The sequence below is a fragment of the Coregonus clupeaformis genome, chromosome 1, assembly GCF_020615455.1.
Source record: "Coregonus clupeaformis isolate EN_2021a chromosome 1, ASM2061545v1, whole genome shotgun sequence".
Lineage (NCBI taxonomy): Eukaryota > Metazoa > Chordata > Actinopteri > Salmoniformes > Salmonidae > Coregonus > Coregonus clupeaformis.
In genome coordinates this window covers 57,113,387-57,127,826 of record NC_059192.1, presented here as the reverse complement: position 1 = coordinate 57,127,826, position 14,440 = coordinate 57,113,387, and the positions used below count along the sequence as shown (strand labels likewise).

At 40.9% G+C, this 14,440-nt stretch overlaps 1 protein-coding gene across 2 annotated transcripts; it reads left to right on the top strand.

Moving 5' to 3' along the window:
- The first annotated feature begins 7,111 nt into the window (after window positions 1–7,111).
- On the top strand, window positions 7,112–13,901 carry LOC121571045 (serine/threonine-protein phosphatase 2A 55 kDa regulatory subunit B delta isoform). 2 transcript variants are annotated; one of them, XM_041882288.1, is made up of 10 exons: window positions 7,112–7,267; window positions 7,435–7,509; window positions 9,276–9,373; window positions 10,279–10,444; window positions 10,527–10,639; window positions 10,749–10,926; window positions 11,071–11,235; window positions 11,348–11,517; window positions 12,036–12,127; window positions 12,225–13,901. In XM_041882288.1, the coding sequence occupies exons 1-10, from the start codon at window positions 7,261–7,263 to the stop codon at window positions 12,502–12,504; spliced, it is 1,344 nt and encodes a 447-aa protein (XP_041738222.1). In that variant the 5' UTR covers window positions 7,112–7,260; the 3' UTR covers window positions 12,505–13,901. The 2 variants fall into 2 exon arrangements, with proteins under 2 accessions (XP_041738222.1, XP_041738229.1); XM_041882295.1 differs by lacking the exon at window positions 9,276–9,373.
- Window positions 13,902–14,440: the final 539 nt, after the last annotated feature.

The following is a 14,440-nucleotide window of genomic DNA, read 5'->3' as shown; positions in this document are numbered from 1 at the left end:
TCAAATTGAAATGTCATGATATTTAACTTTTAAATTGCATGTATTTGAAAGTATCTACATTGGTCAGTCCAAAATTGCTTTTTAATTCTGTCATGGAAAACTAAAGGCATAGAAACCGTAAATGACTTGGTAACAGGAAATACTTTTATTTCCATGTGGACCAATTTGTCTGGGAATTCTGTAAAGCTATCCAAGGATTGTTCCATAGGGTTGTTTTAGGGAGTGATATTGGTTCTTGTAGAATACACCAGTATAGTGTATAGTATATACAAAAGTATGTGGACACACCTTCAAATTAGTGTGTTCGGCTATTTCAGCCACACCCGTTGCTGACAGATGTAGAAAATCGAGCACACAGCCATGCAATCTCCATAGACAAACATTGGCAGTAGAATGGCCTTATTGAAGAGCTTAGTGACTTTCAACGTGGCACCGTCATAGGATGCCACCTTTCCAACAAGTCAGTTCATCAAATTTCTGCCCCACTAGAGCTGACACATTCAACTGTAAGTGCTGTTATTGTGAAGTGGAAACGTCTAGGAGCAAAAACGTCTCAGGCACGAAGTGGTAGGCCACACAAGCTCACAGAATGGGACCGCCAAGTGCTGAAGCGCGTAGCACGTAAAAATCGTCTGTCCTCGGTTGCAACACTCACTACCGAGTTCCAAACTGCCTCTGGAAGCAACGTCAGCACAAGAACTGTTCGTCAGGAGCTTCATTAAATGAGTTTCCATGGCTGAGAAGCCACACACAAGCCTAAGATCACCATGCGTAATGCCAAGCGTAGGCTGTAGTGGTGTAAAGCTTGCTGCCATTGGACTCTGGAAAAGTGGAAACGCGTTCTCTGGAGTGATGAATCACAGTTCACCATCTGGCAGTCCGACGGACGAATCTGGGTTTGGCGGATGCCAGGGGAACGCTACCTGCCCCAATGCATAGTGCCAACTGTAAAGTTTGGTGGAGGAGGAATAATGGTCTGGTGCTGTTTTTCATGGTTCAGGATAGGCCCCTTAGTTCCAGTGAAGGGAAATCTTAACGCTACAGCATACAATGACATTGTAGACCATTCTGTGCTTCCAACTTTGTGGCAACAGTTTGGGGATGGCCCTTTCCTGTTTCAGCATGACAATGCCCCCATGCACAAAGCGAGGTCCATACAGAAATGTCCACACAGCAATGTTCCAACATCTAGTGGAAAGCCTTCCAAGAAAGCTGATGCTGTTATAGCAGCAAAGGGGGTACCAACTCCATATTAATGCCCATGATTTTGGAATGAGATGTACGACGAGCAGGTGTCCACATACTTTTAGTACACTGAGTATACAAAACATTATGAACATTTCTCTTTCCATGACATAGACTGACCAGGTGAATACAGGTGAAAGCTATGATCCCTTATTGATGTCACTTGTTAAATCCACTTCAATCAGTGTAGATGAAGGTTAAAGAAGGATTTTTAAACCTTGAGACAATTGAGACATGGATTGTGTATGTATGTGTGCCATTAGAGGGTGAAAGGGAAAGATAAAAAATTTAAGTGCCTTTGAACGGGATATGGTAGTAGGTGCCAGGCGCATCTGTTTGAGTGTGTCAAGAACTGCAACGCCGTTGAGTTTTTCACATTGAACAAAGAATGGTCCACCACCCAAAGGATATCCAGCCAACGTGACACAACTGTGTGAAGCATTGGAGTCAACATGGGCCAGCATCCCTGTGCAACGCTTTCGACACCTTGTAGAGTCCATACCCCGACGAATTGAGGCTGTTCTGAGGGCAAAAGGGTACTGCAACTTAGTATTAGGAAGGTGTTCCTCATGTTTGGTATACTCGGTGTATACACTATGCCTCCGCACACCCATTCTCTCCCGCCTTCCTACACATATTCATATTCACCTTCCTTCATGCTCCCATTCATATTCACAGACACATACACACCTACAGATCCATAGAACAATTATTGACAATTATTGACATACATGCTATATTTCCTATTTTATATTGTATTTTCAGTGTCTCATTGGCATCAGCTAATTATATTGCTACTTCTTCGAGAAGAACAGTTACTTGGGGACAATAGAGTCTAGATTGTATTGGGGGAGGGGGGATGAATATTGTCTCAACTTACGATAAGCTAGTGTGCTTATCACTTTTTTCTTCTTCTTCCTCTTCTCAGGGCATTGGGCTTTCTTTCAACTGGAAAGGTTTCCTGCAGCCTGTTCAAGGCTTCATCGGCGCTTGTGAACTCCATCCTCTGTGTTCCCTTCCATGAATTGCTTGCATTTTTTCCTCAGCTTAGCAGACAGATCCCGGACGAATCGAATGGACTGGCCATGGATTTTGATCTCCTTTCCACCCTGTGCCTTCAGAATGTTGACTTTAGTCTAATAGTTCCACAGCTTAAAGATTACCATGCAAAGGGTATTTAGCGTTCTTCTGTTTCACGCCGATCCGATGGCATCGCCCCAGATCCTCCGGTGATACATCCACACCAAGCACCTCCGATATCAGTTTGACCACGTAGCAGAAAAGGTCTCCTTTTTCCACAATTTGAGGTTGGAATAATACTGTGAAAAATCACGTTTTGACTGCACTGGGCCTTTAATTACTGACTGGAGCCATGTTGACACTGCTGGTGCAATACAGGTAACCACCAGGTGTCACAATAAACAAATAAAAAGTTGTTTCTTATAAACATATTTATTCATTCCAAAATAATATATTATATATTTCATACACATTTATTTCATTCCATAATATTATTTAAACAACATTTTTGTCTACCAAAATGGCTCTAACAGCAGTAGCCAAATCAAATGAAATGTTATTGGTTGCCTACACAATTTTTACAGATGTTTTCCTGGGTGTAGCTAAATGCTTATGTTCATAGCTCCAACAGTGCAGTAATACCAAACAATACAAAACAATACAAGCAAATCCCCCCCAAATAAAAATAAGAAATATATAAATATTAGAATGAGCAATGTCCAGAATATAAATATATATGTACAGTGAGGGAAAAAATTATTTAATCCCCTGCTGATTTTATACGTTTGCCCATTGACAAAGCAATGATCAGTCTATAATTTTAATGGTAGGTTTATTTGAACAGTGAGAGACAGAATAACAACAACAAAATCCAGAAAAACGCATGTCAAAAATGTTATCAATTGATTTGCATTTTAATGAGGGAAATAAGTATTTGACCCCTCTGCAAAACATGACTTAGTACTTGTTGGCAAAACCCTTGTTTGAAATCACAGAAGTCAGACGTTTCTTGTAGTTGGCCACCAGGTTTGCACACATCTCAGGAGGGATTTTGTCCCACTCCTCTTTGCAGATCTTCTCCAAGTCATTAAGGTTTCGAGCCTGATGTTTGGCAACTCGAACCTTCTGCACCCTCCACAGATTTTCTATGGGATTAAGGTCTGGAGACTGGCTAGGCCACTCCAGGACCTTAATGTGCTTCTTCTTGAGCCACTCCTTTTGTTGCCTTGGCCGTGTGTTTTGGGTCATTGTCATGCTGGAATACCCATCCACGACCCATTTTAAATGCCCTGGCTGAGGGAAGGAGGTTCTCACCCAAGACTTGACAGTACATGGCTCCGTCCATCGTCCCTTTTGATGTGGTGAAGTTGTGCTGTCCCCTTAGCAGAAAAACACCTCCAAAGCATAATGTTTCCACCTCCATGTTTGACGGTGGGGATGGTGTTCTTGGGGTCATAGGCAGCAGTCCTCCTCCTCCAAACACGGATAGTTGAGTTGATGCCAAAGAGCTCGATTTTGGTCTCATCTGACCACAACACTTTCACCCAGTTCTCCTCTGAATCATTCAGATGTTCATTGGCAAACTTCAGACGGGCCTGTATATGTGCTTTCTTGAGCAGGGGGACCTTGCGGGCGCTGCAGGATTTCAGTCCTTCACGGCGTAGTGTGTTACCAATTGTTTTCTTGGTGACTATGGTCCCAACTGCCTTGAGATCATTGACAAGATCCTCCCGTGTAGTTCTGGGCTGATTCCTCACCGTTCTCATGATTATTGCAACTCCACAAGGTGAGATCTTGCATGGAGCCACAGGCCGAGGGAGATTGACAGTTATTTTGTGTTTCTTCCATTTGCGAATAATCGCACCAACTGTTGGTGATGGTCTTATAGCCCATTCCAGCCTTGTGTAGGTCTACAATCTTGTCCCTGACATCCTTGGAGAGCTCTTTGGTCTTGGCCATGGTGGAGAGTTTGGAATCTGATTGATTGATTGCTTCTGTGTGTGCTCCTAATCTCAGCTCGTTACCTGTATAAAAGACACCTGGGAGCTAGAAATCTTTCTGATTGAGAGGGGGTCAAATACTTATTTCCCTCATTAAAATGCAAATCAATTTATAACATTTTTGGCATGCGTTTTTCTGGATTTTTTTGTTGTTATTCTGTCTTTCACTGTTCAAATAAACCTACCATTAAAATTATAGACTGATAATTTCTTTGTCAGTGGGCAAACGTTCAAAATCAGCAGGGGATCAAATACTTTTTTCCCTCACTGTATTTGATGGCTTGTATACTGTAGATATTATGGACAGTATATGAATAGAAAACATGTGTCCAGCAGTAGTTATATAGGATGAGCCTTGACTAAAATACAGTACATACATAGTTGTGTTTGTATTTATTATGGATCCCCATTAGCTGCTGCCAAGGCAGCAGCTACTCTTCCTGGGGTCCAGCAAAATTAAGGCAGTTAATACAATTTTAAAAACATTACAATACATTCACAGATTTCACAACACACTGTGTGCCCTCAGGCCCCTACTCCACCACTACCACATATCTAAGCATGGCGCTTGTAACGCCAGGGTAGTGGGTTCGATCCCCGGGACCACCCATACGTAAAAATATATGCACACATGACTGTAAGTTGCTTTGGATAAAAGCGTCTGCTAAATGGCATATTATTATTATTATTATTATTATTATTATTATTATTATTATTATTATTATTATTATATTATTATTACAGTACAAAATCCATGTGTACCTGTGTGTGAAGTGGGTATAACAGTATGTAAACATTATTAAAGTGACCAGTGTTCAATGACTATGTACAAAGGGCAGCAGTCTCTAAGGTGCAGGGTTAAGTACAGGGTGGTAGCCGGCTAGTAACAGTGACACTAAAGTTCAGGGCAGGGAACTGGGCGCCTTCTTCACACTGTTTGTGCGGAAGGACCATTTCAGGTTATCAGTAATGTGCTTTACAGACACTTTTTTTTTAACTTGAATTGCTTTACAAACACTTAAAGGTAGGCCTAGGTTACATTTAAATGTACAACCATACATTGCACTTCAATTCAGTCATCAACATTAGGGATGAGGATCAATTTGGATCAATCCAGTTTTTCTGTTGTCTCAGGGAAGTTGCAAGGAGTAGGGCTGAGCCTAAATGACTCTAAGACAGACAAAACTGCCTACAGTTAGGGATGGATGGATGGGAGGATGGAACTGAGAGGAGGGCTGGAGCGAGCGGGAAATCGTGTTCCTTGAGAGAGCAAGAGCACAAGAAGATGTATGTCAGGAGAAGTGTAGTATTATCATAAGGAGACATTTACTTGGATTGTGGAGGAGGAATGGAGGGAAAAAGAGAGGCAGAGGAGGTTGGAGAGAGAGGGAGGAAGAGGGTGATCTTCAAATGGTACATTTTTTTGGAAAAAAGGGAGATGGTTTGTTAAAGAATAATGGTAGAAAGTGTAAGCAGAGTGAGCTGTACACCGGATCGAATACAGGAGGAGAAATGGAAGTGAATGAGGGCGAAGTATCAGAGGTGGTAGGTGTGGTGAAGTTCTCGGAGCCCGAAGCTTGCACCGATGGTCAGGATAAAGATGAGTCTGTGATGATAGGAGTGACATTTTTGGAAAAAGTGGACCCTTGCCTTTAAGCCTTTTGTGGTTTCAGGGTGGGTGAAAACAGAGTTAGGTGCTGTGGAATCGGTAAAGGTAACTTGAAGTGGTCTTGTGATAATTGTTTGTGTTTCTGGGAGCAGGCGCTCCGTGTAAAACGACTGGGGACAAGAGATGTGAATAGTTTTGTTCTCAAGAAAAAGGTGCCATTGAAAGGATTGATTACTGGGGTAGTGGTAAATGTGAAAGTGGACCAACTGAAGGGGAAGATTCCCGGTGTTTGTGATGCTCGTCGTTTGGTGTGCTGCAGACAGGGTGGCCTGAGTGGAGAAACAGAAGAGTCGTTTTTTTCATTTTTTATGTTGAGTCGTTGCCCAACAAAGTGATGTTAGGATATATCAGATATCCCGTACAAGCTTTTGTACCGAATACATTGCGTTGTTACAGGTGTCAAGCTTATCCTAGGTGTGAGAAGTGTTCAGAAAGGCATGAGACAAAGGTATGTGTAACATTGGGGAAAGAGGCAGTATGTGTTAATTGTAGGGTGCCCATGGGGCTGGTGATCAGAAATGTCAGGTGAGAGAGAAGCAGGTTGAGGTTTTCAGGGTTAGAGTAGTGCAGAAGTTGTCGCATGCTGAGGCAGTGAAGAAAGTAGAGGAAGATGGGTCTAGGGGGAGGGATCCTGAGAAGAGTGGTGTGAGTAGTAGATCTGTGCCAGTACAGAGGGATAGGCCAACAAGTGATATATGCTTCAGTAAGATTTGATTGTTTTGCGTTTATAGCAATGGTTATCAACTGTACTGCAGGGATGGAACGTACAGTAAGTCACAGAAAATTTAGATTGTGGTGGCAGTTGCAGAGAAGTATTTGGGTGTACGAGATTTTATGTCAGAAGAGTTACAGGGTGTGTTGAGTGGTGGTGTCCCATCCTTTCAGGCTGTTGGCCTGAGGTACGACTTCATAGATTTAGTGTAGTAGGGTGGTGGGTTTTTAATGAGCGTTGGGTTAGATGGTAGAGTATTTGTTGGTTTATTTAAAAAATCCAAGCCAAGTATAAGGGAGATATACTCCAGTTTAGTTGGTGGCGGTAATGCAACATTTATTGAATGCCAACCGCCATTAAACCTCATCGAAGAAGATGGATGGATGGTTGGGGGCCTGGATAGATACCTGAAAGATGCTTGGTGCCATGTCGAAATGACGTCATTGTGTCACGAAATGTGCGCCATTTTGGATGGAAAAAAATCACAGACGATTTCCGTGATCTGATCCCGACTCCTCACTTTGCCTGTGGATGTTGACTATTTTTTACATCACGCAAGTTGCATTGGTTGAATAAGCGGTGTTCAGTAATAGCCAACGCTGCTAAATGAAACAATGGCAGGTAAGCTACTTTTGTAGCCAGGAAATTGTCCCCATACCACTCACTCGTTGCTGTGTGGCCTGAATGCAAGTTTAACTTGGCTAGCTAGCGTTTACTGACAACACATAATTTGACTCTAAATGGGTTGGTGAACTGGCGCTAATGATTCCAATATTGTTGTTATGCAGGAGTTGTCGGTGGAAATGATTTTCAGTGGTGTTTCTCACAAGTGAAGGGGGCAATAGATGAAGATGTTGCGGAAGGTGAGTAACTAGCTAATGACAGCTTGCTAACTAGCTAAGTTAGGTAGGTAGCTGACCGTTAAGTGTTTGAGCTAAAATGTGATACTGAGGCGCTAACTTATTCTTCCACCAACGACGCCTTTGACTGACAATTTTTTCAAGAACAAAGAAGTGATGACACTGTGCATGTATATGAGCAGCACTCCTGGGCAACGCGGAGTTTGTTTTTCTAACTAGCTAGCTAACGTTAGCTAGCTTCTCTTGCTTACAGTCGGCTAACGTTATAACTACCCAAACAACTGTCCCCAGTAACTTATGTCCCGCACATGTATGTAACATGTAATACGAATTAGGCAGTCAGAGTACGTCTTAAATATTGTAATTTATGTAGGCTAGTAAGATAAACGTACTGTCGTAAACTAACGAGTCATCTTGCTAGCGTAGTTATTAAGCTAGCTAGTGGGAGCGATTTGTCAATGACGTCAAAGGTCTGCGTCGGGAACATGGCAGTATACGTTTGTTTCTTTTTTTCTTGTTGAAATTCTATAAATTTTGAAGGATACAAATTCAAATGTGTTACAAAAATCTATACATCCTTCTTAAAAATGGTAACACAACATCACCAACAGATAAACACAAAAACAGAAACACATACAGGGTTTTTACATTAAAACAAATTTAAATAGCTTAGGGTATCAATTGATTTCATTGCCTTCATATTGTTACAGAGCATAAGATTCAATGTGGTAAAGTAATTATTTAAATCTACCATGAAAAATATTGAATAGGATGTTTTTTTATTTTAAAAATACATTTTATGGGATGTAATATTTAGCAATAATTATAATCAAATTAATCACATATTTTTTGTTACTGGAGAATCTTGGATTATCAAAAAACAAAAAGAACCTCACAAGCTTGCAGATGATGTCCCTACCAAATATTTTACCCAAGCCCAGCCGAAGATCCACCCAGAACATAGTCACATACACACATTGGAAATACAAATGCCCAAGTGATTCTGGCCCAGATTGACAAAATGTACATTTCTCATAAATAGTTATAATATATTTACAAATACTTTCGTTGGACGGGTAATATCTGAGTTGTTTTAAAGAGTGTTTCCCTCACTTTGTTTGTGAGCACATATCTGTATGATAAACTACTGGTGTATGAAAAAAATAAAAAAATAATGTATGCACTCACTAACTGTAAGTCGCTCTGGATAAGAGCGTCTGCTAAATGACTAAAATGTAAATGCAAATGGTGCTTTCATGACAACTGTGAACTCGAACAAAAAAAACAAAGTCAAATCATGAAGTCCGTGATCTTCAGGTCGGAAAGTCTGGGCTCTAAAAAAGATGCCAGAGTTTCCGACTTGGCATTCTGAGTTGGATGACCATTCAAAATGATTTTCCCAGTCGGAGCTAGTTTTTTTCCCTGAGTTCCCTGTTGTCTTGAACGCACTGAAGTCGGAAGTCTGAGATTTCAGAGTTCCCAGTTGTTTTGAACGCGGCATACATTCTGATGCAGTAGGGAGGGAGTCATTTGTGTGTTTGATTCTTTCAAAGTCATTTTCCTGGGTTGACTGATATAGCAACTATTTTCAGGGATGCAGAGGTAGAAATGCACAAGCTGCTCTGTCGACTACATTGCATAGTGTGCACCCGTGAAAGTTGCACCATGATTGTTTTTTTTACCAGGTGTTGTCCTTTTGCTGACGTGTATCTATTGTATAAGGACAACCCTTATACACTTAATCATGCTCCAGAATGTCCTCCTTTCAGCTGATATAATCTCAACGGTTGAATTCAACCATTCTGGAGAGTTTCTAGCAACTGGAGACAAGGGAGGCAGAGTTGTCATATTTCAACATGAACAGGAGGTGAATTTTATAATTACCAACTACATTTATTTTCATAAACAGTAGCTAAGTTTCCATCCAATTGGCGACAGATTTTCATGTAAATATTCTAAATCCGCATTTTCCCACCAGAGATTCCATCAAATTGACTTGTTGCGGATAAAAGGCTGTGCGTGATGACAGTGCACATAAAAATTACTTTTGCGGTTAAATTCCCATGCACCGGTTTCCAACCCATTTTCAACTCTAGTGATGGTTTTGTCACAAAAAATTGTGCGTTATAGCGAATGTGCCCACTCTGGTATTGGCACGTACGCTCCACAGCTTGCAGATACCATGCGGGATAGCCTAGGCTATATGATGAGAATATTATGAAAAGAGCAAGATTATTTTTATTTGTCAAACAGCAGACTTATTGGAAAGTAGCATCAAGCTCATCACCTTTTACTTTCACCACCCTGTAAAGTTAATCATAACTTATTTCATCTGCAGCCTAATAAACTGCATGCTTTTCTGAGTCGTACTTGGAGGACCACACATGTCATTGCGTGACTCCCAAGTCTACTTCGATATGATGGTTACTATATTAGTATTTTCGCATGAAAGCGTTTCCACCGCCTTTTCTCACATAATACATTTTACCGACACAAAGATCCCACCTTGTCTAGCGTATTTTGTTTTGTCGACATTTGGAAAATTGACCGCTAAATTTGCTGTTTCCGTCAGACCTGTAATTATGTTATTTTTTTATCCGTCGTGCTTTACTCGCATAAAAAGGTTGGATGGAAACCTGGTTACTGACATACAGTTTGGCGTCAGCTATGATAGGTTGTTATGGAAAGAAATGCACAGGATGAAATTCTAAATATAAAACATGTTTAATATCCAAGTTTGACACGCAGTGCACATCTACTTTTCTCTTTCAGTGTAAAAATCGGCCACACCTGCGAGGAGAATACAACGTCTATAGCACATTTCAGAGTCACGAACCTGAATTTGACTACTTGAAAAGTTTAGAAATTGAGGAAAAAATTAACAAAATAAGATGGTTACCCCAACAAAACTCGGCTCACTTTCTGCTATCAACAAATGGTAAGAACATTTTTGCTTGAACCTACTAAGCTTTTTGTTAGGTTATCTTCAGCCTCAACATACACATTTTTGTTTTGTACAGATAAAACGATCAAATTGTGGAAAATCAGTGAACGAGACAAGCGGGCTGAGGGTTACAACTTGAAAGATGAAGATGGACGTCTCAGGGATCCCTTTAGAATTACCTCCCTGCGGGTTGGTTTAATGTTGCTTTACCTTTTAAGATTTCAGCAAACACTATACAATAACAAACACACTCAACATGCTTATCGCTTCCACCTCTAAATCTGTCCTGTGTTTATAGGTACCAGTGCTGATGCCCATGGATCTCATGGTAGAAGCAAGTTCTCGGAGGGTGTTTGCCAACGCTCACACGTATCATATTAATTCAATTTCTGTAAATAGCGATCATCAAACGTACATCTCCGCTGATGACCTAAGAATTAACCTATGGCACTTGGAAATCACTGACAGAAGCTTTAGTATCCTTTGTCTGAAAAGTTAGCAGTCCTGAAGTCTTCAGCGTCATGACTTTTAGATGTTGTTTGCTTTGTCCGAACTACCCTGTTAGCCTATATGAGCCTTTAGACTCATTTCAGTTAATTTCCTTAACAGTGTGTTCTCAGACATTGTAGACATCAAGCCTGCTAACATGGAGGAACTGACAGAGGTGATCACAGCTGCTGAGTGCCAGCCAAACCAATGCAATGTATTTGTGTACAGCAGTAGCAAAGGCACCATACGCCTCTGTGACATGCGAGCAGCAGCACTCTGCGATAGGCACACTAAGTGTGAGTATCCATAGAGGCTTATTCTCTGCATTCTAAATGATGTTCATTCACAGATAAATGAGCTTAGATTTTCTCTCATTTTGAGTATCTCTCTCCATGTTTGTGATTTTAGTCTTTGAGGAGCCTGAGGATCCAAGCAGCAGGTCGTTCTTCTCTGAGATCATCTCGTCCATCTCTGACGTGAAGTTCAGTCACAGCGGGCGCTACATGATGACACGGGACTACCTCTCCGTCAAGGTGTGGGACCTCAACATGGAGAACAGGCCAGTCGAGACATATCAGGTACTAGGGCTGGGAAGTGTCAGGGACCTCACGATACAATATCACAATACTTAGGTGCTGATACGATATGTATTGCAGTTCTCACGATTCTATATGTATTGCGATTCGATGTTCTGCTGCATAGAGACGAGAGAGCCATGAGAAAATTAGTTTTGGTCAGTGATGGTGCAAAACTGCAAAAAAATAAATTCCCTATTTAAAAATAAGATGAAGAACAAGCTATGAAGGAAAGATACTGGAGTTTTGGTGCAGGTACAGCCAACTAGCGCAAAAATAAAGTTGCGATATTTTCGATACGATATTAGATATTGTCAACAAAAAAATATCACGATATGTAACTATTCATTTTTTGCCCAATCACTATCAGGTACCTACCTTGCTCTTCTTAGTGATAACACTACAACTAACATCATTTTCAGTGTGGTCTGCTTACCCACAATTATCAAGTTAGGTGTATAGAAATAGTTGGAAAGATGCAATTATTTTCCTTTTACACTAATCAATGTTCTCCCGTCCAGGTTCACGAATACCTTCGCAGCAAGCTCTGCTCATTGTATGAAAATGACTGCATCTTCGACAAGTTTGAGTGCTGCTGGAACGGTAGCGACAGGTAAGAAACCCTTTCTCTGTTTAAGGCAATCTGCAACTACTATGTTGTTCTTTGTAAGTTTAATTATAAATGATCCACTGTTTCTTTCATTTCTCAGTGCCATCATGACTGGCTCCTACAACAACTTCTTCCGGATGTTTGACCGCAACACCAGGAAGGACATTACACTGGAGGCCTCCAGGGAGAGCAGCAAACCGCGTGGCACACTCAAACCCCGCAAAGTCTCCACCGGTGGCAAGAGGAAGAAAGACGAAATCAGCGTGGACAGCCTGGACTTCAACAAGAAGATCCTGCACACCGCCTGGCACCCCAAAGAAAATGTAATCGCTGTGGCGGCCACCAACAACCTGTACATTTTCCAGGATAAGATCAACTAAAAAAAGAATTGGGCTCCATCCTGAGGACAAGGCTTTACTGTTCCTGCGTAGTTAAGCCTAGTGGTTTATCTGTAACAGAAACTAACAGCCCTATCGTCCTCCTGGTGAAGTTGAAGGCACTTTTCTCCTTTTGTTGCTGCAGGAGGTTGATTGGTCTGCCTGTTTTATTTTGAGTCGGAGGTTGATTTTGCCTTGGGTGAATCGGTGCCAGGGCATTGATCGGACCCTGAGAGCCCACCTTACGTTGAATGAGTGGAACGGCACTCCCAAGAGGTCAAACTCTTGAACATTGGTGTTTGTGTTGACATTTTCAGCCTTCATTTCATAATCTAACAACCAAACTATGGAAAGCCCTGAAAATGACCCCTTGTCATTGTTATAACACCCCCTTTTGGGCCTTTCTGAAACATGATATTTTGTGGGTTTTAGGCCTACCTGTTAACATTCCCCCATTGACCATGCATTCAGGCCAAAGCACTTGCAACAGGTCGTGAATTTGGAAAGTGGACCTTTTCTCCACCCACTCCCTCCTATCCCCAATTTATCCCCCAGACATGGTAATCTCACTGACTGTATCTATTCAAGTACACCTTTATGGTGTCATCCACTTAATAAAAGTAACTAAAACTACAGCTATGTGTTTTAATATTTAAAACTGTATTAAATCATGTTCTTAATTGCTTTGCATGTTTTTATGTTGTAGAGGTGGGGAAAGAATTTGTTACACTGCGGTCTTTTGAGTAGTTCTCTCAAGCTATCTCCAAAGGAACTACTCTGAAGTTTTAGAACCACCATTTGAGACAGATCATGTGCAAGTGTAGAGATATTTATTTCAGTGTTGTTCTCATTTAAGATACAGGCTGGAAACTTCATGGGAGGAGACGCAAGACAAAGGGAATCTGCAGCCTTAATACCTACGTCTATCAATGACAGCTACTGGTTATGTCCCCAAATGTTTTACAAACCTTATGTGCATTATTTTTAAATTCTATTTTATAGATTTCTCATTACTGCTGCTATTTGTGGCTGTCTGTGAAAACACCAGGTAAATAAATAGCCAGAGGAAGAGTACTGCACACCATACAGACCTATTGATATACAGAGTGCCTCCGAAACATGGAAAGTTGATGGTTATTCGTGTAGTAAGAGGACATTCAGACAAGCCTCTTACATGTGCCCTTAAATCATTTAGTGGGATGCCACTAAAATCAAAACTGCATACTTTGTTTTCCAAGTAATCAATGCAAAAATGAAGGTTGAATCGACAAACGTACTGATTACATTCAAAACAGGAACACTGGTAATAAAGCATTTCTCTATTGAATCATTCTTAACATGGTGGCAATGTATTCGCTTGTTTATGTTGACCAAAGTTAAATAAAATCGAATCATGTTCATCTGTATTATGCCTCCATTCATTTAAAAATATAAAATGAGTCCGATGGCATACTGTAGATGTCTATTCAGTAAGTTGCAGTGTTCAAAGAAAATGAGGGAATTGATTTCAAATGCGGTAGGTAGCCTAGCGGTTAAGAACGTTGCTGGTTTGAATCCCGAGATTATGTGAAAAATCTGTCTGTGCCCTTGAGCAAGGCACTTAACCCTAAATGCTCATGTAAGTCACTCTGGATAAGAGTGTCTGCTAAATAACAAATGTAAATGAGTGCTGAAAAAGTACAATGTAAGTAGTGAAACGATCAAGTTCTTTATTATATGAATGTCTATAACAATGTCTCCAATTTTTGTATGACCATCTTATTTCAGTGTATTTAGCTGGTATTTACTTTAAAACTGTGTGGTAATTACATAACATGTTTGTGTCTTTGGGAAGCTTTGAAACAAGCATCACTGCAGATGTGGCACTAGGCAATGTTTTGGGATACCTGAAAGTACCACTTCTTACCATATATTGTAGATACCAGATATAGTAAGCACC

What these genes read in the sequence shown, in the direction of transcription:
- LOC121571045 (XM_041882288.1), top strand. An exon ending in AGATGAAGATGTTGCGGAAG is followed by an intron (nt 7,510 to 9,275) that starts GTGAGTAACTAG and finishes TCCTCCTTTCAG; the next exon opens with CTGATATAATCTCAACGGTT. An exon ending in CTTTCTGCTATCAACAAATG is followed by an intron (nt 10,445 to 10,526) that starts GTAAGAACATTT and finishes TGTTTTGTACAG; the next exon opens with ATAAAACGATCAAATTGTGG.